Source organism: Macaca fascicularis, chromosome 6 (genome assembly GCF_037993035.2).
Source record: "Macaca fascicularis isolate 582-1 chromosome 6, T2T-MFA8v1.1".
NCBI classification, from domain to species: Eukaryota; Metazoa; Chordata; class Mammalia; order Primates; family Cercopithecidae; genus Macaca; species Macaca fascicularis.
The window spans coordinates 186,772,316-186,796,142 of NC_088380.1; the positions used below are offsets into that span (position 1 = coordinate 186,772,316).

Consider the following 23,827-nt stretch of genomic DNA (forward strand, 5'->3'; position numbering starts at 1 on the left):
GCTCCGCCCTCAGCTCTTCTCTGGCTGCTGGACACCGAGTCCTCAGTAACCAAACCCACCCTCACCAGCGAGTTAGTCTCAGGGAGTGAATTCTGGGCTCACCCTGTGGGGCCCTTTTCTGAGGGAGGTCAGTGTAAAGAACAGGAGAGGCCCGATCCTAACGTGGAGGCACACCCTGCCCACTCTCAGACCCATGCTTCTTGGGCTGCACAGAGGGTTGGGCGATGGCCTGTGATGTTGGTCTGGGCTCAGGGTGGGTTTGGGGTGACTGCGTCACCCAGTTGCCCCCAAGGAAACGAGTAGCCCTCCTGCAGGAGTGTTGGGATAACCCAGGGGGCGTGCCAGGCCTGCGGCTGCCATCATGGTGCCACACGGGCCTGAGAGTGACAGTGTTGGGGTAACCCAGGGGGCGTGCCAGGCCTGCGGCTGCCATCACGGTGCCACACGGGCCTGAGAGTGATGCTGTCTTGGCAGAAAGCAAAGTCCAGTGTGGGAGAGCCCAGCTCGACCGGGGCCAGCTGACTGCCTGAGCTTCTTGGCTCTGCAGGTGGTAGACTCCCCATGGTGGGCTCCGGCCTGGGCTGGGCTCTCTATCCCTCACACCCTCCCGCTGGCTCCGGTCCCGTGGTCATGGTCCCACTGCACCCAGGGATGGGGCAGCAGCCAATGTGCTGGGCGCCCTCCTAAGACACTTCATATTCTGTGTTTTTTGAGAGAACCCTGATCTTGACTGTGGTGATGGCTCCATGGGGGTATACATGTTAAAACGTACCAAATTGTATTCCTTAAATATGTACAATGTATTGCATAGTAATTTTACCTCAATAAAGTTATTAATACAAGAGGAAAAAAGAAAAAAAAAGAGAGAACTCTGCTAGGTTCACACCCACAGTCTACCCCTCTGCCCCCCATGATGTTACAAAAATGGATTTTGGGTCCACTTCAACAAATGTTTATGACGAGCCGCCTGAATCCAGTGGGCACAGCCCCAGTGCAGACCGACTGCCTGCCTGGAGATCCTGCTTCCCACCTGAGCTCCCCCAGAGGGACTGACTAGGACACACATGGGCTTGCAGGCTGTGAGGTGCCTTGGAGGATCACAAATCTTAGTGCCAGGGAAGGAGCCAGACCGCCGGGTGTGTGCTGCGCAGCACACGTGTGCTCCCGGTGAGGCGGCGAGTGCAACACCGAGCTTGGGGACGAGGTTGCTTTCTGCAGAAGCTTGGCTCAGGTCCCGCCTTACATTCAGGCTCACTGGCCTCAGGTGGGCTCTCAGAGTTGCCTGGGATCCTATGTATTCCTAGTCCAGTCCTCCCTGCTTCCCCGAGGTAACCACCTCACATAAACCTCCAAAACCACCTGCCATCCTTGCATCCCACTGAACCACACTTCTTCCTGTTAAACTGAGCACACGGGAACAATCTGAGCCCTCCACAGGTGACTGCCCGCCTGCCCACCCACCTGCCTGCACCTGGACCCCATCCCCTGCCTTCTCTGCAGGAGTCGCTCTCCAGCACAGAACTGCACTGTTATTCCCCTAAAGGCCACCCCCACTTCAGCTGGGTGTTGTTCACGTGTTATGCTCACTCTGCTAAGATTCATCCAGTTGTATACTGTATGTGTACTCCTGGGTATGTATGTTAATCTTCAGTTAAAATTCCAGACCTCCCAAAAGTTACCTCATTACTTTCTGCTGACCTTCACACAAAACTTCTTGAAAGAGATGCTTAATCTCACTGTCTCCTTTCTCCCTTTCAAGTTTTTACCCATGTCAAAAAGTGTATATTTATACTGTAATACTTTTATGCTAATACCATTATATAGTTCCCTTAGTCCTCTCTTTTTAAGATGTCAATTCCCTACTATAAGCAATATTGAAATTAGCTAGTAGGCCTTGTCTTCCCACTGTCCTCCCTCTCTGCCAACATCTGATCAAAAGGATATACTTTTAATTAATAAGGCAATCAGTGAGCTTACTCTACTTTCCATATACCTTCCTTTTTTTTTTTTTTTTTTGAGATGGAGTCTCGCTCCGTCACCCAGGCTGGAGTACGGAGGTGCAACCTCTACCTCCCGGGCTCAGGCAATTCTCCTGCCTCAGCCTCCCAAGTAGCTGGGATTACAGGTGTGCGCCACCATGCCCAGCTAATTTTTGTATTTTTAATAGAGATGCGGTTTCACCACGTTGGCCAGGCTGGTCTCAAACTCCCGACTTCAGGTGACCTGCCTGCCTCAGCCTCCCAAAGTGTTGGGATTACAGGTGTGAGCCACCAAGCCCAGCCTCATATACCTTCCTGATCTCAGGTTTTGATTGTACTATGTCTCCATCATCAGAGACTATTACATTTACATACTGTCACCTCTATTCCTACTATCTAACCTTAATTCCACAGCTAAATATATTCAATGCTACCACCAGTCCTTATGCCCAAGCTGCTTCCATCACTCCTTGGTTGTCTGGAGTCTGTCCTCCAGCAGACTCCACAGAAGCTGAGAGAGCCCCTGAACTCCTCTGCATGTTCTTTACAGCCTATGGTCTTTATACCTGAAGGTCAGTTCGGCTGGGTATAAAATCCTTGGGTCACAGCTTCTTTTACTGTATATCTTAAAAATGTTACTGTGTATAATCTCAGCACTTTGGGAGGCTGAAGTGGGTGGATCACTCTAGGTCAGGAGTTCAAGACCAGCCTGGCCAACATGGTGAAATCTCAACCCCATCTCTAAGAAAAACACAAACATTAGCCAGGCATGGTGAAACGCACATGTAGTCCCAGCAACTCAGGAGGCTGAGGCACGAGATTGCATGAACCTGGGAGGCAGAGGTTGCAGTGAGCCGAGATTGTGCCACTGCACACCAGGAGACACCCCCCGCCCAACCCCCACCAAAAAGTTACTCTAAAATGTTGCTACTGTATCACAAAGTCTGATACCTCTCTGAGGAGGAATCTCTCAGGATCTTGGTCCACTGCAACCTCTGTCTCCCACCTCCTGGGTTCAAGTGATTCCTGTGCCTCAGCCTCCTGAGTAGCTGGGATTCCAGGCATGTGCCACCACATCTAGCTTATTTTTGTATTTTTAGTAGAGACAGAGTTTCACCACGTTGGCCAGACTGGTTTTGAACTTCTGGCCTCAAGTGATCTGCCTGCTTTGGCCTCCCAAAATGCTAGGATTACAGGTGTGAGTCACTGTGCCCAGCCTGGACTAATTTTTAAATCTTTAAAATCGAATAGTTTTATGAGATTATATGTCAATATTGACTATTCTGTGTTCATTTTTCTAGACATTCAATGTGCCCTTCCACTATACAAGTTCAAGCTTATTTTCTAAGTTTTCCTGAATCATGGTTTCTATTACCTGTTATTCCACCGCTTTTCTCTGGGAAGGGTGTGGGGTGGCACTACAATTTATACGTAAGTTGGATCTTCTTTGCCTGACTTCTTTATCCCTTCTCTGGACAATTTCTTCTCTATTTGTTTGAGTCTCGTCTGACTCCATTTTTCTTCGGTCTCTTCCTTATTTACCTTAATGTATTTTCATTCTTGTGTTCCTGATTTTCATTTCAGAAATATGTGTTTTTTTAATTTCCTCCTGAGTCCTGTCAACTCTCTTCATATTTTTCTGTTGACTAGTCACTTTTAACCTGAGCTTTCTAAACATTTTTAATTTATACCATTCTTTAGTAGTTTCTTTTTTTTTTTTTTTGAGACAGAGTCTTGCTCTGTCGCCCGGGCTGGAGTGCAGTGGCCGGATCTCAGCTCACTGCAAGCTCCGCCTCCCGGGTTCACGCCATTCTCCTGCCTCAGCCTCCCGAGTAGCTGGGACTACAGGCGCCCGCCACCTCGCCCGGCTAGTTTTTTTTTTTTTTTTTTTTTGTATTTTTAGTAGAGACGGGGTTTCACCGTGTTAGCCAGGATGGTCTGGATCTCCTGACCTCGTGATCCGCCCATCTCGGCCTCCCAAAGTGCTGGGATTACAGGCTTGAGCCACCGTGCCTGGCCCATTCTTTAGTAGTTTCTGTAGTTTTTCTAATTCCTTTGAGATCACTTGGAAACATCAGGACACAGTTTTCATCTGCCTGGAGGAATGTTTTTCTGGTGTGCTTTCATTATCTGTGGAAGGTTATCTGGTTCACTCTCTCCCCACAGTATCTTTGTACAGGGTGTGATCAGCATCTTTTCCTGTTCTTTCAGCAGGATGTTCTATGTATGGGCGGTTGTGGGTCAGAGTAGCTTTCTGAACTCTACAGCTGGAGGGGCCTTTCCCTGCAGTGGTCAGTCTGTGTAGCCCTTGCTCCTGTACTTTCTAGGATCGGCCACCTCTTTCTTGTATCTGAAGCTTTTCTCCTTTACCCCAAGTGTTCCTGCTCTGTTCAATCCCAGCCCTTTTTTTGGGGGGGGTGAGCTCTTTTCTTTCAGAAGAGAAGTTTTTGTCAAGCGCATGGGCTTCCCTCACATTCCTGATCTTTCCTCAGCCGTATAATATGACAGGCAGCGATAAGGCTGTGGGTAGAAATAAAGCAGGATTTTGTGCTTCCATTAATAAAAAAGCCTCCTCTATAAACTGGAGCCTGAGAAACCTGCCCCAGTCTCACTGGCTCTCTCAGATTCACTTGGTGAGGTTTCCATTTGCTAAGTAGTCTCTCGTGAGGGGTATTCTGGTGACTTCGAGATTCCTTGGCTCTTAGGACTGTCGGAGCCCCTTTTCCTTCCTGCCATTGCCTCAGCACAGCTACTGGCTCTGTGTCTGCACAGAGTCATGTCACAGTTGGTGGTCTGGCACCCATCTATGGTGCATAGTTGGTGCAGAGAGCATAGCATGGAGGTTCCTCGAAATATTAAAAATAGAATTGCTAGCCGGGCGCGGTGGCTCAAGCCTGTAATCCCAGCACTTTGGGAGGCCGAGACGGGTGGATCACGAGGTCAGGAGATCGAGACCATCCTGGCTAACACGGGGAAACCCCATCTCTACTAAAAAATACAAAAAACTAGCCGGGCGAGATGGCGGGCGCCTGTAGTCCCAGCTACTTGGGAGGCTGAGGCAGGAGAATGGCGTAAACCCCGGAGGCGGAGCTTGCAGTGAGCTGAGATCCGGCCACTGCACTCCAGCCCGGGCGACACAGCGAGACTCCGTCTCAAAAAAAAAAAAAAAAAAAAGAATTGCTATACAATCCAGCAATTCCACTCCAGGGTATGTCCCCAAAAGAAATGAAAGCAAAGATTCGAACAGACATCTGTACACCCATGTTCACAGCAGTGTTACTCATAGTAGCCATGAGGTGGAAGCAGTCCAAGTTTCAATGGATGAACAAAACGTGGCTTATCCATACAATGGCATGTGATTCAGCCTAAAAAAAGAAATCTTAAGCATGCTACAACAGGGATGAACCTGGAGGACATCATGCTAAATGAAATAAGCCAGGCACAAAAGGGAAAATACTATATGCTTCCACTTATGTGCATTACCTAGAATAGTTCAATTCAAAGAGTCAAAAGGTAGAATGGTGCTTGCTAGGGGCTGGGAGAGTGCAGACTGAGGAGTTACTGTTTAATGGGTTCAGAGTTTCAGTTTTGCAAAATTGAAAAAGTTCTGTGGATGGATGGTGGTAACGGCATAACAATGTGAATGTACTTAATGGTAAATGTTGTTATGTGTGTTTTACCACAATAATATCTCCTGAATCTGACCCCTTCTTACCACCTACACTGCTCCTACCTTTGATGCTGGACTCTATCATCTTGTGCCCTGCTACTGTGGCGGCCTCCAGCCGGCCTCCTTGCTTCTGCTCTTGCCACTCTCTAGTGGCGGCCTCCAGCCAGCCTCCTTGCTTCTGCTCTTGCCACTCTCTAGTCCAGCACTGCCCAAGAGAGATGATGACAGCCACAAATGTAATTGTAAATTTTCTAGTAGCCACACTAAAAAGTCCTAAAATAAATCGAGATTAATTTTAACAATATATTTGACTTAATCTAATACATCCAAAATATTTGCATTTCAACAGGAATCAATTAAAAAATGATGGAGTGGCCAGGCGTGGTGGTTCACTCCTGTAATCCCAGCACTTCGGGAGGCTGAGGCAGGTGGATCATCAGAGGTCAGGAGTTCGAGACCTATCTGGCCAACATGGCGAAAACCCATCTCTACTAAAAATACAAAATTAGTTGGGCATGGTGGTGGATGCCTGTAATCCCAGCTACTCGGGAGGCTGAGGCAGGAGAATCACTTGAACTTGGGAGGCAAAGGTTGCAGTGAGCCAAAAGTGCCCCACTGCACTCCAGCCTGGGTGACAGAGCAAAACTCTGTCTCTCAAAAAAAAAAAAAAAAGGGAGATATTTTATGTTTTTCTTTTCATACTAAGTCTCTAAAACCCACGTATAGTGAACACTTACCATACATTTCCGCTGGGACCTGCTGGGTTTCCAGTGCTCCATGGCCACACGTGGCTGCTGTACTACATGGGGCACCTCTAATCCACTGTCAACATGGGCGGCCTCAGTAACCCCATTAACAGGTAAACAGGTCCTGCCCTCCTCTGGTCATGACTCTTCACTGGTTTCTCATCTCACCTAGGGTCAAAGCTGCAGCACTCACAGGGTCTACGGGCTTTCGGTGACTTGGCCTTCTGCCACCTCTCTGGTCTCACTGCCTACACCTGGTCAGTCTCCTAAGCCCTGGTCCCAGGAGCCCGTGCCACGCCCAATCCTGTCTCCCAGCTTGCTGTGCTCTCTGCCTCCAACACTCTGCCCCAGACGCACTATGGCTGGTTCCTCTGCTTCTTTCAAGTTTCTCCTTCAGTGCTGCCTGATCAGAGAGGTCACCCACGAGGAACAGAGAGAAAATGGAGCCCCCTTCTTTCCTCTGGCACTCCTCATCTCCTCATCCTGCTTTATTTCAACCCATAGCCCTTATCACTGCCTGACATATTGTATGTTTATTTGCTTACTGTCTCCCTCACTGGAATATTAGCTCTAAGTGAACATGCACCCTGTCCGATGTGTTCACTGTTCTACTCCTGGGGCCTAGAATAGCAGCTGGCACCTAATAGGAATGCAATAAAATGTGTTTGCATACATGAAGCCGAGTGCCTGGGAGGGGCCATGAGTGGTGCTTACTCAGCTTTCAGGAAGTGTGGGGCCTCATGGAGGCAGAGGAGGCTTGACCACCCTGTTCACTGCCCCGCCACTCAATCCAACTTCACTCTTTCTTGAAATCCCAGATGAAGCCCAACCTCCTCCACACCTTTCTTAGTATCTCCAATCCACACTGATTCTGCCCACCCCTTCCCACCCACTCATCTATGTAGTAATTTATTTAGCATCTATTATTGGGGCGGACAATGTAAAGGCCTGCCTGGGCCAGACCACACACGGTTCTAAAGCACTGAGGACACGTGCACCCACAGCTCCCATGCCTGCTGCCCAATGAGATGGGGCCTGCAGGGCTGGGCACTGATTTTTCCAGAGAAACTGGATCTGTGAATTTATATATGGACTCTTCTAATGGCCAAATGTTTTTGCAAATTCAGACTCAACGACGGCAGCAGCACATCCATCTTGTCACACCAGAAAGCAAGGAATCAAAGACGACCAGTGTTGTGCCCAGGGACTCTCAGGGCCAGCCCAGATGAGCCCCTCTGGCCACACAGAGAATAAGCATAGTGATTCCAGTGGAAAGACACACATCAAGTTGCTTAAATCCATATGTTCATAATTACAATAAAAAGTAAGCCAAAAAACTCACTGGTCACACATGGAAGACACTAGAAAACCAACTCATCATTATTTTGACAACTGGAAAGTAAGAAGGAAGAGTAAAAGATGTACTCTGCCTTTCCTCTATGAACCGTGCCTGGGGTCGGCTTCCCTCTTTGGGAGAATTTCAGCTCCCAGACGAAAGGAGGAATGGAATGAGCGTGCCGCTGGCCGCTGCATCCAAGCATATTCTCAATGACAGACAGTAGCACGGAGATGGAGAGGTGGCCGGTCACCCGACATCTCTTGTTGGAAGTAAACAGCACCTTGAGCCTGCCCACAGGCAAACTTGCCAGAACCAAAATCAGCTGAGCCTGAATGTGATCATGGCTCTCGGTCTCACTGCTCAACCAACTTAAAGGAAACAGGGGACACAGGAGCTTGCTAAACGCCTGCAGTGGATGCAATCAACAAAATCAGACAATGAGAGACTACACAAGTCGCCGATTCCTTCAACAAAATACTGTGGAAGAATAAACAAGAACTAGGTGGAACAGAAGCCCATAGATTAAAGGGATTTAAGAGACCTATCAATCAACAGTGACATGTGTGACTTTTGTGTGTCTCAGTTCAAATAATCAAACCGTGAAAAGTACACGGGGAAGTGTGAATACAGTATTTGATGATATTAAGGAATTACTGTTAAGTTGGCTGGTACGATCGTGATACTGCAGTTCTACCGGCAAGAACTTCAGACTGAAAGCCTGGCAGGGAAGGCCGTGAGCACAAAGCCGAAGTATACAGGCCTCCACAGTGTGGCTTTGCTCTCAGCGCAGCAGCAATGCAGAAAGGACGGCCAGAGAGGGTTCCTCATGGGCACTGGGCCCAGCAGGAGTGAGGAGTATCAGGGTGTGTGGCTAGGGGAGCAGAGAGGCTGTGATGTTGCTGGGCAGTGTGGGTCTGGGCTAGGGGTCTCCTGCCAGCTCCGACACATCAGCCCCTAGGCGGAGGCCCACAGCAGGCACCATGGGGTCAGGCTCCAGCAGGGAGGCTGATGCATGCCCTGGCTCTTCCTGACCCTGTTGCTCCCAAGGGGCTTCTCACCTCTGTGTTAGTGTCCACAACGCTGGCTTTCCTGCTCCCAACGATACTGCCTGGCTGCTTGGATGGCGTTTTCTGGAGGAAGTCAGAGATCCTCTGAACCAAGAAATCACGGTCTTTCAGGTTGGCAAACAAGAATGTCATTTTGCTTTTGGTGCTGATGGACAGGGGGCTGGGCAGCACGCTGGAGCTGTCGGCTTTTTCGACAATGGTCACCTGAGAAGGTGGAAGAACTCTTTTTGGTGTCTGCATCTCAGGTCCTGCCGCTGGGCATGCTTTGTGAATGACAGACTGTCATGCAGCTGTCCCCTCCTGGGCACAATGCAGTGAGTGGCCCGACTGCCCTCATATTCTGACTCTGCCACCCGCTGCACATAACCCCGACCAAGCTGCCTGTGCCTGTAAGGTCCTGTTTTTCCTGTCGATGGGGGTGAGCACATTGGCCGAGCAGGGCGGTTCTGAGGATGATGACGTGAAGTGTTCAGCCCAGCTGCTGGCCTTCACCGGCTCTCAGAAGGCTGTCCTAAAGCAGGGCAAGCGGTCCCTTGCTTGCAGGACTGTCCCCTGCACTTGTTCCTAGGGAACACTTTTTGATAGCAGGGGTCCTGGAGCTTGGCTCTGAACCCTTCTGAGGTGTGGAGGGCACAGGACAGACTTTCAGCGGGCACCTCTGCAGAGCCCCAGGCCTGGCAGGGAGACGGACAAGGGATGCACCAGCTGAGCACAGTCAGCAGGGGTGAGTGCTGGGAAGGGGGAAGGCTGGGTGGCCCCAGGGGAGGCGGCCACTGAGCTAAGACCTGGTCCAGCCAGGTGAGTGCTGGGGAAGAGATGGGCAGGGGCACAGCAGTCACCCTGCAGAGCGGGGTGGGACTGCCTGAGGGAGGAAGAGAAGGCCAGAGAAGCCAGGACAGCATGACTGGGGACGCAGTGGGGAGTGTGTGTGCACTTTTTATGTCTGTGTGTGAGCATATACACGGGGTGTGCCAGGGCAGAGGCACACAGAAGGCCTCACAGGTCACAGGAGGCAGGTGGGAGAAGACACTAGACGACTCTAAGCAGGTTGCCAACGTGCTCTGACTGACATTTCAAATTTTGCTGGTTGCTGTGGGAGGATGTGTTGTAAAGGGGCTAAGTGTGTTGGGCCAGGTGTGGTAGCTCTTGCCTGTAATTCCAACACTTTGGAAGGCTGAGGAGGAAGGATTACTTGAATCCAAAAGTTTGAGACCAGCCTGGGCAACAAGACGAACCCCTGTCTCTGTTAAAAAAAAAAAAAAAAACAACAGCTAGGTGTGGTGGCACACATCTGTTGTCCCAGCTACTTGGGAGGTTGAGGTGGGAGAATCACTTAAGCCCGGGAGATCGAGGCTGCAGTGAGCCATGATCACACCACTGCATTCCTGCCTAGGCAAGAGTGAGACCCTGTCTCCAAAAAAAACAAAAACAAAAAAACAAAGCAGAGGTGGGGGTTAAGTGTGGTTAGGGAGTGGCTAGAGCAGATGACAGTGTCTTAGGTGGCAGCCATGGAGAGAAAGGGCTGAGCTCTGAGGGGTGAGCTGGCAAGACATGCTGTAGGTAGGACAGAGGGAGAAGGGAGAGGTTGGAATCTAGGCTGATACGTGGTTTCTACCTGGACAAAGGGTGGAAGAGGGGTCACTTCCCAAGGGAAGTACGGAAGGGCGTGGTTGGGAGTGAAATTCAAGAGCCCACTACACCCACAGCAGAGTGTGCTGCGTGTGCAGGAGCCTGCAGGTGGGAACGTGGAGGAGCGGGTGTGTTGAGGGGTTGGCATTGGCCGCCTCCACCCTGACCAGCTGCAGGGTTCATCACCAGAGCAAACTCAGCCCTCCAGTGTGGGCCAGTCCTGCTCCCTGAGCCCTCCGGTATGGGCCGGTCCTGCTCCCCAAGCCCTCCAGTGTGGGCCGGTCCTGCTCCCCGAGCCCTCCAGTGTGGGCCGGTCCTGCTCCCCGAGCCCTCCAGTGTGGGCCGGTCCTGCTCCCCGAGCCCTCCAGTGTGGGCCGGTCCTGCTCCCCGAGCCCTCCAGTGTGGGCCGGTCCTGTTCCCCGAGCTCCACCAGGGTTCTACCATCTGAGATGTCAAGGGCCCGGCAAGAGAAATTCAGATGGAGCTTCAGGTGTCAGGAAGACCCCTAGGCCCAGGGGCCAGGTCAGTACAGTGCCCGGGACAGATCCACAGGGCCCTAGTGCTAATAGAATGTGGGGTCCGGGTAACACCTGAGCCTCTCAACCTGGAGCTTTTGGAGCTGTGGCTCTTCTGAGTTCCTTCCCTCTGACTTCTCTTGGGGAAACTGAGGCAACAACTCTCCCACACCTATTCTCAGCTACAGCTACACCTTGAGGGATTTGTGCAAATGGCAAGAAAGTCTTTAAGAATCTCAGCTGGGCGCGGTGGCTCATGTCTGTAATCCCAGCACTTTGGGAGGCCGAGGTGGGCGGATCACAAGGTCAGGAGATCAAGACCATCCTGGCTAACACAGTGAAACCCCGTCTCTACTAAAAATCCAAAAAATTAGCCGGGCATGGTGGCAGATGCCTGTAGTCCCAGCTACTCGGGAGGCTGAGGTAGGAGAATGGCATGAACAGTGAGCAGAGATCACACCACTGCACTCCAGCCTGGGCAACAGAGCAAGACTCCATCTCAAAAATAAATAAATACATAAATAAAAATAAAAGAATCTCACTTGCTTCTTCTTATAATTCAACAGTCAGTGCCCTGCTTGGCCACAAGGAAAAGGAGTCCTTGGGACCTGTCCTGACTCAGTCTCATGTCTTCTATTTGGGCAAGGTGCCCTATCCTTGCTCCACACCCTTCACTGTAGTGCAGGACAGATGGCCTTATTCCCACCAGGGTCACTGTGGAGGCCCAAGAAACCCAAGAAGGAGCAAGTGAGAGCCAATGCCGCCCCACAGGGGAGAGCCGACCTCTGATGGCCTGCTGGAGCCTGAGCCACAGCCAACGTGGTGTGTCCAGAGAGGACTGGTGAGGTGGCCTCTGAGAATGACATGTGGGACCGGTGCAGGAACAGGGTCCTTTAAGCCCAGCCACAGAGCAGTGCTTTGCCAAAATTCAACTGCAGGGCCCAGAAGGCAAGCCTGACGGAAACTCATGCAAGTACCCGGGAGGGCAAGCAGTGTGCCCCCACCATGTCACCTGCCTCCCCCACAGGGCAGGTGCTTGTGGAGGGGCTCACTCGGCCTACATCCTCCACCTGTCCCATCACTGAGTGACATGTGGCTGTCTGGGCTAGGGCCTCCTCCCAGATGCCCCCCAGTAAGCCAGGGCAGAGCAGGACAGGCTGGTCCCTGAGCTGACTGACCCCTCAGGGATAGAAAGGCCCTGGCCTCTCAATTAGGGGATGCCGACCTCCCTCAGGGGTATGATGAGGTGGCACGCGTCCTCCTCCTTGCTGGCGAAGCAGATGTAGTTGTTGGAGATGAACATCTGGCCAGGGATGTGCAGCTTGTTGAAAGGTGTCCACAGGGTGCAGCTCGTGTGGCCGTCCAGCCGCTCATCCCTGGGTAGCCGGAACGTGGCTCGGTAGCACTCATTCTTGGCTCGGGCGTCCAGGTCTCTGGGGAAACAAGGTGGGAGGACAGGAGGAAAGGGGACAAAGTCAGGACCAGCACACTCTCAAGGAAGCCTGGGGCCTCCCCAGGCCTGTTTCCACATCAGATTCAGGATCCCTGGGGCTCTCCCTGGAGGAAGTCCCGCTCAGGGACCTGAGAGTTCAATAGAAGATGCACGATGAGTCACCAGGCAGAAGGTGGGACAGTCACACAACCAGCGGAGAAGTGGCCAGCAAGCAATGTATCCTGAGACTGCTTTGAAAAGGACACCTAGACGCTGGCCTGGGCAATGTGCAACCCATCCCTCGGTACTGAAGGGCAGGCAGAGCCCAGAGCGTCTGCACTGGTCCCACTCGGACGGACGGCTCCGGGCAGCTCTTCCACCCTGGGCAGGCCTAACCCCAGGTTTCACCTTGAAGCCTAGGTGAGGAGTTCCCCACAGGGAAGTGTGGAGCTAAAACTAAAGCATGTGGCTGCTAACAGACGCGCACACCTGTGTATCTCATGGCTGTGACAGTGGCCTGGCCCGGGGCCCCACCCCTTCGGTGGCTCTGTTCACACAAACCCTCCCAGCCCCAAAGGAGCCTCCTGCCTGGCCTGGGCTGCCGTGGCCTAAGCAGGGCCTGGCTGCACCCTCGCCGGCAGTGCCAGCATGGCCATGCTCCACCTCTACTGTTCTTTCCAAAAGGTCCCACGGCCAACCAGCACCCACACCCTAAGGGCAACATGCTGGCACAATCTTCTGCTTCTGGGGGTGGACCACAGAGTTTGGGCCTAGACCATAGTCTGTGGGTGCAATGCAGGAAATGGCCTGGTTGGAATGAGGTTGCTGAACACATGGGTGTGAATCTGGCTGTGCTCAGGTTGGCTGTGGGACCCAGGGAACCTCAGAGATCTTGGCCAGCCTCTTGAGTTTCCCATAAGCTACAACCTAGAAGCTCAAACATAAGCAGCCCGGGAGGGCCGGCTGCTATGATGCGTTCCTATCCATCAGTCCTCTGGACAGGGCAGCAGGGACTCAGACCCACACATGGCCCAGCTCCTTGGCTGGCTTCAGACCCAGAGGTCTGCTTCCACATCAAACTCAGGACCCCTGGGGTCCCATGGCTGGGAGGGTCCTCTGGCCAGAGTCTCAGGATATACAGGAGAGCTATCAATCACGGTGGGACGGAGGCCGTGCACTTGAGCCCAGATTCACCAAAGCCTTTCTGGGGGCGTCAGAGCACCCCGGCTGAGGTGGCTAGATCCTGGCTCCACTGCTCACTGAGGACTTCAGGCAACTTACTTGACCTCTCCGTGCCTCAGCTTCCTTGTCTGATACCTAGGGATGGTAAGAGACCCTTCCCATCGTAGGGCCAAGAGGAGTAAAGTGTGAAAAGCCTCCTCCCCGTTAGTGGTCAGGACATCACTGCTATCTCCTGCTGCCTCTCCACACGGTACTGCAATGATCTGTTTACCTGGCTTCCGTCCCAAGTGGGGAGCCCATGAGGGGTAAATGTGGACACCCTCTCCAGGTCTACACACTCGGACCAGGCAGGTCCCAGCCAAGGTCAGTAAACCTGGCTCACATGAGCCCACCCCAGCCCTGGAGGGCAACGCACCGCTTCAGGGCTGAGATGTTCCTGTGTGGCCGGACAGGCCTGGGCAGGACCTTGTCCTCCAGGAAGCCCTCACTGTCCAGCAGCTGCCGCATGGCCAGGTTGGCCAACTGCTCCATGAGCTTGAAGGTCTCGCCGATGTTGAGGAACATGGAGAAGAAGAGCTCCTGGTCGCGAGTGTCCACACGGATGCTCTCGGGGAAGAGCAGGGTTGCGTTCTTCTCCAGACGCGTTATGTCCACCCACTGCACCACGAGGCTCACTGTGCCCACAGGGACAGACACACCGCGGGTCAGGGCCTGGCAGGGTGAGGCTCCTGATGCCCATCTGTACCCCAGACCCACCCTAGGGAACTGCTCTCTGGGGGCAGCACTTCCTGCATGCCCAGGCCTGGCTGGGCTGGGTCATGCCCTCCATGTGAAGGGACCAGGCCACTGAGGTGTCTACTGCCTTTCAGACCAACCACACACGGTGTCTGCCCCACCAGTGGCTGAAGGGGAAAGGAACGAATGTGCGGAGGTGAACCACCAAGACCCACCCCGCAGCTCCCCTAAGTGGGAGCGCAGTGATGTGTGAACAGTCACAGCACAGCATGGCCAACACAGAGCAGGACCCAGCCCCTGCTGACGGGAGGTGACTGGCCACCTGGCTGTGACAGGTAAGTGGCAAGGGCAGGAGGGGACACAGGGAGGCTGTGGGCTGAGGGAGACGAGGAGGGAGGAGGGCGTGGTGGGCTTGGGGATGGCTAAGACCTTGGGGGCTCTTTCTGGAGCTGCTGGGGAACCAGGCTGGCATCCTGTGGCCGGGGTGTCTGCAGAGACGGACCTGCAGTAGATGAGGGCTGTGGCACACACCCAAGGCACTGCATGGCATGGAATCCCAGGAATTCGGGGCAGACGTGTGCCCGAATGCACCAGCTCAGCAGAAGAGGGCAGGGCAGGCATGTGGAGTCACCATGTGGAGAACCCTACTAGCGAGGGGTGGGCACGGTAAAAGCCGGCTGGGAGCAGGTGGACGCCTGGCCAAGGCTGGACAGTCCCACCCTGGGCTGCGAAGGTGGCATTTGGGCTTCAGGGAGATCCCTCTGGTGGCCATGTGGGGATGGAGAATCTGGAGGCTGAGGGCAGGGAGGGGCTGAGGGTGTGGGGGCTGGGGCACACTGAGGGGCTGGCTCACCTTCCTTCCCCAGCAGGAAGGAGTAGAAGCACAGGTGGTTGACGGTCAGGTAGAGCCAGCCCTGCCGGGGCACGCGGCCCTTCCAGTAGCTGCAGGAGTAGTAATTCACCAGCTTCTCGCCCTCAGGCATCCCAAACTGCTTCCGCATCTTCAGCTCGGCCTCCTTGAACTTCCCGGGGTCCTCGTCTCCCTGGGGCTGCAAGTTCTTGTTCTCCTCTGCGATGATGCCCTGGAGGAAGACAAGAGGACTAGGGCTTGCCCTGCACAGTCCTGGACAGGTCGCAGCGTGGAGCAGAGAGGCCCAGGGAACCCAGGACTCATGGACCTTGGTCTAAGGGCTACAGGCACAGGTGGGAGCAGTCAGCGGCTCTTGCTGGGTTGCAGTCAAGGTACATGGATGACAGATGCTGCCTGTGTGACTCTCCAGATAAAGCTCCTGCAACTCCCTGAACTACTGTCATCACCAGCTGTGAGCAGAGACTTAAAAAAAAAATTAAGACAGGGTCTCACTGTCACCCAAGCTGGAGTGCAGCCTCAACCCAACAGCTGAAGCCATCCTCCTGCCTCAATTCTAAATATTTTCTAATTTCCATTTCTTCCTTGGCCTATGAGTCATTTAGAGTTTTTTCTGCTGATGCGTTTTTTGGGCCTGGCATATAGGAGGCAGTGAATAATGCCACAACTACTATTATTATCACCGCCCAATTGCTCACCAGAGAGTAAAGGTTTGCTTCTACTCTCTCCACCTGTTTTCCTGGAGACAGAGGCAACGAGGTCTCAACTTGAACCCCTAAGTGCACCGAAAAGAGCTGAGAAACTTGGTAATGTCTGTCCAGGCATGGGAAGTTCTGGTATCAGGAATTCACAAGGGCCTGCCCAAAGCAACTTTGTACCACACGACTTTGACCTAGTAAGAGCCTTCCAATGACTCTAACTTAAGGAAATAACCTAACAGAAAGAACAAGACATATACATTCAGGCCAGGTGCGGTGACTGACACCTGTAACCCCAGAACTTTGGCAGGCCAAGGTGGGTGGATCACTTGAGGTCAGGAGTTTGAGACCAGCCTGGCCAACATGGCAAAATCCCATCTCTACTCCTTTTTTTCTTTTGAGACGGAGTCTCACTCTGTCGCCCAGGCTGGAGGGCAATGGCACGATCTCGGCTCACTGCAAGCTCTGCCTCCCGGGTTCACACCATTCTCCTGCCTCAGCCTCCTGAGTAGCTGGAACTACAGGCACCCGCCACCACGCCTGGCTAGTTTTTTTGGTATTTTTAGTAGAGACGGGGTTTCACTGTGTTAGCCAGGATGGTCTCGATCTCCTGACCTCGTGATCCACCCGCCTCAGCCTCCCAAAGTGCTGGGATTACAGGCATGAGCCACCGCGCCCGGCCTTTTTTTTTTTTCTTTCTGACAAGGAGTCTCGCTCTGTCGCCCAGGCTGGAGTGTAGTGGTGCCATCTCAGCTCACTGAAACCTGTATCTCCTGGGTTCAAGCAATTCTCCTGTCTCAGCCTCTTGAGTAGCTGGGATTACAGGCGCACGCCACCATGCCTGGCTAATTTTTGTATTTTTAGTAGAGATGGGGTTTTGCCACGTTGGCCAGGTTGCTCTCGAACTCCTGACCTCAGCTGATCTGCCTGCCTTGGCATCCCAAAGCGCTAGGATTACAGGTGTGAGCCACTGTACCCGACCACCCACCCCGTCTCTACTAAAAATACATAAATTAGCTGAGCATAGTGGTGCGTGCCTGTAATCCCAGCTACTTGGGAGGCTGAGGCAGGAGATTCGTTTGAACCTAGGGGGTAGAGGTTGCAGTGCGCTGAGATTGTGCCACTGTACTCCTTCCTAGGTAACAGAGTGAGACTCTGGCTCAAAAAAAAAAAAAAAAAAAAGACACATACATTCAGATAAATGCTCATTATCCTGTTAATTATCCCCAAAGAGGAAACAACCTAGAGATCACCATGAGTTTTTACACACTGCTACAATTTTCATAACCATTGTTTTGATGGCAGCAAAATATTGCACTAAGTATAGCATACATGACTTAACAAGTCCCCTGAACATGCAGCACTTAGCACAGCGTATGTACACACTTTGTGTATGCTCAGTCAATGCCACAGCACCTATTATTATTCTCATGTTGCAGAAGAGAGAACAGCTGCTTTCCTCCCTTATCATGGGACCGGGAGGCACTGTTTCCAGTTTTTCTGCTAATACACACAGTCTGGTGGGAGACATATTAAACTGTGTGTTTATATATATAACATATATATGTGTATACATATATTATTTATACATACATGCATATGCAAATATATACATATATATTTTTTAAAGACAAGGTCTCGCTATGTTGGCCAGGCTGGTCTCAAACTCCTGGGCTCAAAGGATCCTCCTGCCTTGCCTCCCAAAGTGCTGGGATTACAGGTGTGAGCCACTGCACCTGGCCCTTGAAACTGTATATTCTGCATATATGAATATACTGTAGGGGAAACTCCAAGGATTGGAATTTTGGGGTAAAGGGCATGTGCCTTTTAAAATAACGTTAGTTTTATAATAAAAAATAACTCAAAATATCCTATTGTTTCCTGCATCTCCTCTGGCAAACAGAACTGTCTATCTGCACACGCTTTCCAAGGCACCCGGGTAGGAATGGAAACCCCGCACTAGGCTTCAGCAGCCTCCAGTGCCCAGCCAGGGTAAGAAGGGGTTTTCCTGGGTCATGAGTTCCTCTGCCCCTCTCAACTCCAAGAGAAAGAGCACTGACACTTCAGTCTCCACCTTTGTAAAATGAGGACGCACCCTACATCGTGAAGATTAAATAGGATAATACACGAGAACACTGCCAGCCAGGGAAGGGTGAGAACAGGGAGTGGCGAGTAAACCTTACGTGTATCTTGCCCTTGACGAAGGTGGTGATATCTTCCTCACTGTCGAAGATGGACAGTGTCTGGAGCAAGTTATTTTCCAGCCATTCCCAGTGTTTTGTGATCTCTTTGCGGGAAGAACCTAGAAGAGGTTGGTGAAGTAAAAGAAAAATCATAAATTCACCGGGTCCTAAACACACATTCAAAGAAGCGAGATGAAAGTGGGCAACCTAATTAGCTAAATCCAAGTGACGAGAATCTTCAAGCTGCTTCCTCTTTTCTCTCTTAAACTGATGAATATGTGCATGAAGAAAGTAATAAATGGTCCTGGTAAAAAACAAAAAATTAAACGTCCAGGCTGAATCACAGTTGTGTCAGTGAACATTTCCACCTGTCCCTGAAGCCAACAGGGAGAGTCACTAAGTCTCCTATGTGTCCTAGAAACAGTCTATGTGCCTGCAAGCTTGCTAACTTATACTTTCCTCAAGTTGAAAGAACTTAATGTGGCCTTTGCTATGTATGTGACTAATCAGACACAGCCATACTTTGTATAAATGAGTCCAGCTCTTTCCTGAGAATCTAGGTATCCACGGATAGCAGCTGGAGCTTCCTACAAGACTCCAGGTCCCTGGCTAGCTAGGCTCCTGCTGGGCAGACAAGTAGCTAAAGTCCCTCTCTTCAGTTTGTCCTGGCCACCTTCCTACCTAGTGTCTGCCCCACCTAGGAGGGAGGGGGGGCTCTGTCCTCCATAGGCCCAATGGAAATTTTTAAAAATGTAGAGAAAATCTGGGTGCTGTGGCTCATGCCTGTAATCCCAGCACTTTGGGAGGCTGAGGCAGGAGGATCATTTGAGCCCAGGAGTTCGAGACCAGCCTGGGCAGCATGGCGAAACCAAAAATACAAAAAAAAATTAGCTGGGCATAGTGGCACGTGTCTGTGGTCCCATCCACTCACGATGCTGAGGTGGGAGGATTGTTTGAGCCTGGGAGGCGGAGGCTGCAGTGCAGCCTGAGTGACAAAGTGAGATCTCGTCTCAAAAAAAACAACACACAAAACAAAAATGTAGAGAAGGCAGCACGATGCCACTTTTAAAGGCCGGAAGAACTGTTTGCTCCCATCAAAGAATCGGGGAAGAAGCCCCAAGGGGAAGCGCAAAGAGATGAGGGGAGATCTCTGCCGAGCCTGGCTCCCCCATCCCCAGCACCCGTTTCTGGGGTTTTGCCTCTGCTGAACGAACACAAGGATGAGGAGTGAATGACACCCTGAATCGTTCTCAGCTGCCCGGAGGTAGGACAGGAGGCCCATCCACCAGGCACGCAGAGAGCCTCAGCCAAGACACAGCGGATCCTCGTTTTTCGGGTGGTTAGATTCTGTAAGGTGGCCGCGATCAGTGAGTTAGCGAATCCTGAACCAGTACTCCGGGGGAACACAGGGTTCGGTTCCTCGAGCCTCTAATCACACTTTTCTCAACTGACCGATACGTAACTGTTTACACGTGTTTCTGTTTAAAGAGGCCTTATTAATACGTGCCCCTGACTGGCATTGAGCTCATGGCCAGCAGCACTGTCACTCACGCCTGAACGAAGCTGCTGTAACGCACAAGGCACAACGCAGGCTTCTTGCTCTTACGGACAAGAGCGCCTCAGCGCTATGCTCAGAAGACATTTTAAACAGCCAAGTCAACAGCAATGAGCACAAACACGGGAAAACACGGCACTGCAGAGACCGTGAACAAGACACACGAGTGCGGTGTGACAGCTGAATCAAGAAGGCAGAGTGTCGCCCTGTTCTGCCTCCGCCGGGGACATGGGCATCAGGTGACTCAAATTTTTCACTGCTTTGAATGTACACATGTCCATGTCTCCAAATGACCACAAAATCACTGGAAGTATTGATGTGGGGATTGCAAATACATTTTATTGAGTAGGCCAATTTGCAAATATGGAGTCTTTGAATGAGGCCAGCTATATCTACCTTGAGAAAAGGTGGCATGAGAACGTGGACATTGGCTAGCCCCATGCTTGCACCCCCAGAGGTACGCGGGGCTCCATGGGGCTGTCCTCTCCTACTCTGTCCCCATGACCAGTGGAGCTGCCTTTCTAAGATGGAAGCGAAGCCGCCTCCACTTCCCTCTTGCAGCCTTGGACTGTGCTGTCAGCAGGGAACACCGCCCAGGCATGTGGGCTACACACCCCTTCCTCTTGGCAACGGCTCTTCCAGGGCAGGCCCTGCCCAGCACCCCTCACCACTCAGGGCACCTACCACACGCCACTGTCCAGTAGACCTGGGAGTCCTGGGTCTGGTGCAGGATGCGGTAAGGGGCCACGCGGGCACTGGAGTCCAGCACCACGTCCAGGGTGCCCACGAGAAGACCTGGGAACAGGGCAGACAGACATGGTGGGTGAGGGGAGGGCCGGACTGAGGCCCCTGAAGGCTGAGTCTGGCCGGAGGCAGAAACGATGGTGGCGCTACCCAAAGGGTCCAGCCCAACGAGGGAAACGTCCTGAATTATCCCCGCGGTCAAAGGCCTTCAGCCAGCGTCTGATCCCAAACAAAAAAATCCCCTTCTGCTTCTTCCTGGAAGCATCTGCTGCTTCTCCTGACTCAGAAACGCTTGCAGGCGGAGGCAGAGGCAAGTTTCATGGGGTCAGAGCTTAAACAATTCTGAGAAGCCCTCTTTAAGTATACCAAATTAGACTACAAAACAAGTATTGCTTTAGACTGCGTTACACATTAAAGCTAAAAAAGAACAATATCACAAATATCACAAAATCCAGAAAACCAACACGATGGTTAACTGCCAGACACACCCCCAGAAATAAGACTTTCAGGCGTGTTTGGTCGTGTACTCATCGCTTCTTCACAGGACAATGATTCTGCAACATCATTTTCCGTATCAAGAACAGAAAGATAATGTCTTCCCTTTGCCATGACTCACTGATTTTTATTACCGACCGTTTAAGGAAGTTTCTTTTAGCCTCAAAACTCATAACTGAAGATGTCAATTCTTAGAATTCTGAAATTTAGGAAAATACTGATAAAAGTGTTTTCATTTCTGAACTGAAACATTTTACGGCATTTCAAGTTTTTCTTCTCACATACACCCATTTGATAGATGACACACATTAACCAGTTTGTGGCAATGCTATCTTTGTTTTTAGATTTTATTTTTTTGGTAATGCTATCTTTGTCAGTGCCACTATTTGCAGTGACAAATCAGCAGGAAATATAGTTTTTTACCGTCGTTTGATTCACTAATTGAATTATCAAGCAATCTAAAAACCTGTTCGTTGTTATTTGAAATTTTTTCTTCCTTTTAACTAAGTGCTGCTTTTGACACTATCTGAAAATATTTTGTTACCAGTTTTCCTGTTGATGTCAGAACCATTTTTATTGCTATTACTCAATTTTAACACTTTTGCTTCACAGTTCATTAACATTTTTTTGAGATAGAGTCTCGCTCTGTCGCCCAAGCTGGAATGCAATGGCGCCATCTCAGCTCACTGCAACCTCCACCTCCTGGGTTCAAGCGATTCTCCTGTCTTACCCTCCTGAGGAGCTGGGATTACAGGCGCATGCCACCATGCCCGGCTAAATTTTGTATTTTTAGTAGAGACGGGGTTTTGCTATGTTGGCCAAGCTAGCTATTCAGATTCTTTAATGAAAAGTCTAGGTTGGCATGTTTTTAATAGATGGCTTGAATAAAACCAAATCACCGTCCCCTCCTCTTCAGGGAGGACAGTACTCGGAGGCCACAATGCCCATGATGGCACAAGGAAGGCCCTGTCAGAGGGCACAGCAGGACACACCAAACCCAGCAGTGGGGAGAGGGTTCACAGAATGGTCCCAGGGGACACGGAGAGTGAGGTGGAAAGGAGAAGAGCCCGCAGGAAGGAGGTGTACTGAGGCCGGGCTGCACCTGCACCCGCCCGTCCAATGAGATGACCTGCGGAAGCCTGCCAAGCACAGCGCGAGTGCTCCCAGTACACCGGCGAGTATGACACACGGGCACGCTGGCGGAAGGAAAGGTGCCGGTCCCTTGCCTTCTTCAACGGGCTTGCAGTAGCTTTGAGGTTGGCCACAAGGGCTGCCAACTAACTCCCACTGAACAGCTGGATCTAGGAGGCGGGTCCAGCACAGGAGCCCGAGATCCTCGAGGCCCACTGGGAGGGAGCCTGAAGCTGAAGGGAACACTGAGTGTTCCTGGGAACAGCACAGTCTCTTCCATATGAAGAAGTGTGGCCCAGGAGAAGCCTCCGTCTGCATCTGGCTATTAGCTGCTAACACTGAAAATCAGGATGATTCGCAGAAAAAGGTCTTGATAAACTGGACGACCTGGCAACACTGGGACCGCATTCCTGCAGGGCAACGATCGGTGCCCCGAAGAGCAAAGGCACTGAGCCTGGGCCAGCCGGGCTCCTGCAGTGCGGGACGCGGGCCCCGGAGCACGAGGGGCCCGGGACAACCCCTGCGGAGGGAGGGGCCTGGAGGGGCCTGTGAGCCTCCCCCGGATCCCACAGGCCGCACGACTCCAAGGGCCTCAGCCTGCGTGGTGGTGGCGCCCGGGCCCACACAGGGCCACCTTGGCGAGCTGGCAGGAACACCCTGGGCTGCTACCCAAAGCCTCGGGTGGGCAGCGCTGAGAGCAGCCAGGAGCAGAAAGGCGGGGGAGGAGCTGGGGAATGGGGTGCGGCCGGCTCCGGGGACCTCCGATCTTGCTAAAAGGGCGATACTCTGGTGAGGTGGGAATGAAGAAGACGGCACAAGAAAACGTGCGCTGGCGTCACTTGGCCCCTTAGAGGCACCGGGGGAAACTGAGGTGGAGGATGAGGACAGGGCGGCCTCGCTAACTTTCGGCGGTGGAATCCCGGGAAGCGACACGGCTCCCGGGGCTCGCGGGCGCCGAAACCGGGCGGAGGCCGCCCCACGCCGACCTGAGGAGAGCCCGCCCAGGGCGCACTCGCCTCCCGCCAGCCCCTCGCTCCCCGCCCCGGCCCCTCCGCGCCCGGCTCCCGGGTCCCGGCCTCGAGCCCCCGCCCCGCCGCGCACTGGCGTGCGTGTCCGCCGCGACGCGCAGAGGCCGGGCCGGAACCGGACCCGCCCGCCGCCAGCCCCGCCGCGGCGTCCCTAGGCCTGGCCGCCCGCGCGCCTCTCACCCGTGAGGCCGCCGCCCTTGCCGTGGCCCCGGCGCCGCTGCAGCACGAAGAAGGGGTTGGCCCGCTCCGTCACCCACAGCGCATTGGCCACCAGCACCTCCTCCGGGCTCAGCCACATCGCGGTGCCGCTCGCGCCGGGCCGAGGCCCGCGAGGCGGAAGCGCCCGCCGCCGTCGGCGTCCCGGAGCGGAGCGTGCAGAGCGGGCCGGGGTGGGGCCGGGCGGGCGGCGCCCCCTGGCGGGCGTGTGGCGCTCACGCACCCGGCTCGCGGCCCGCACCGCCCCCTCCGCCCCCTCCGCCCCGGCCTCGGGCGCGCGCCCGCCTGGCCTCCTGCAGCGGTCCAGCCGCCGGCCTCCGGCCTGGACCCAGAACGGAACGGCCCAGTCCGCAGACAGGGGAGCCGCTGTGCAGAGTAGGGCTTCTGGCGTTTTGAAAGCTGTGCAATGTGAAAGATAGATATAAAGAAGCACAGTTTGGCTGTTTTTGGCTGGTTTTGCGTGCAACCCGGGGCGTGTTAGCACTGCAAAGGGCGCCTGGAAAAGGGTTTGCAGTTCCTCCTAATTCTCAGAATTTTTTTTTCTTTTTTTTTTTTTTTTGGCAGAGGCTTGCTCTGTCGCCCGGGCTGGAGTGCAATGGCGCGATCTTGGCTCAC

The 23,827-nt window shown here is 52.8% G+C and overlaps 1 protein-coding gene across 4 annotated transcripts in view; it reads right to left on the reverse strand.

Moving 5' to 3' along the window:
- The window catches only part of TBC1D9B (TBC1 domain family member 9B), a 42,377-nt gene extending 19,019 nt beyond the window's left edge, over window positions 1–23,358 (reverse strand). For all 4 annotated transcript variants that reach the window (XM_045395067.3, XM_045395066.3, XM_045395064.3 and 1 more), the window contains exons 1-7: window positions 23,177–23,358; window positions 20,283–20,393; window positions 18,044–18,162; window positions 15,148–15,376; window positions 13,975–14,233; window positions 12,171–12,378; window positions 8,793–9,005 (exon numbers count right to left, since the gene is read on the reverse strand). In XM_045395067.3, coding sequence (XP_045251002.2) covers window positions 8,793–9,005; window positions 12,171–12,378; window positions 13,975–14,233; window positions 15,148–15,376; window positions 18,044–18,162; window positions 20,283–20,393; window positions 23,177–23,294 — 1,257 coding nt within the window. In that variant the 5' untranslated portion in view covers window positions 23,295–23,358. The remainder of the gene's footprint in view (window positions 1–8,792; window positions 9,006–12,170; window positions 12,379–13,974; window positions 14,234–15,147; window positions 15,377–18,043; window positions 18,163–20,282; window positions 20,394–23,176) is intronic.
- Between the last annotated feature and the right edge of the window lie 469 nt (window positions 23,359–23,827).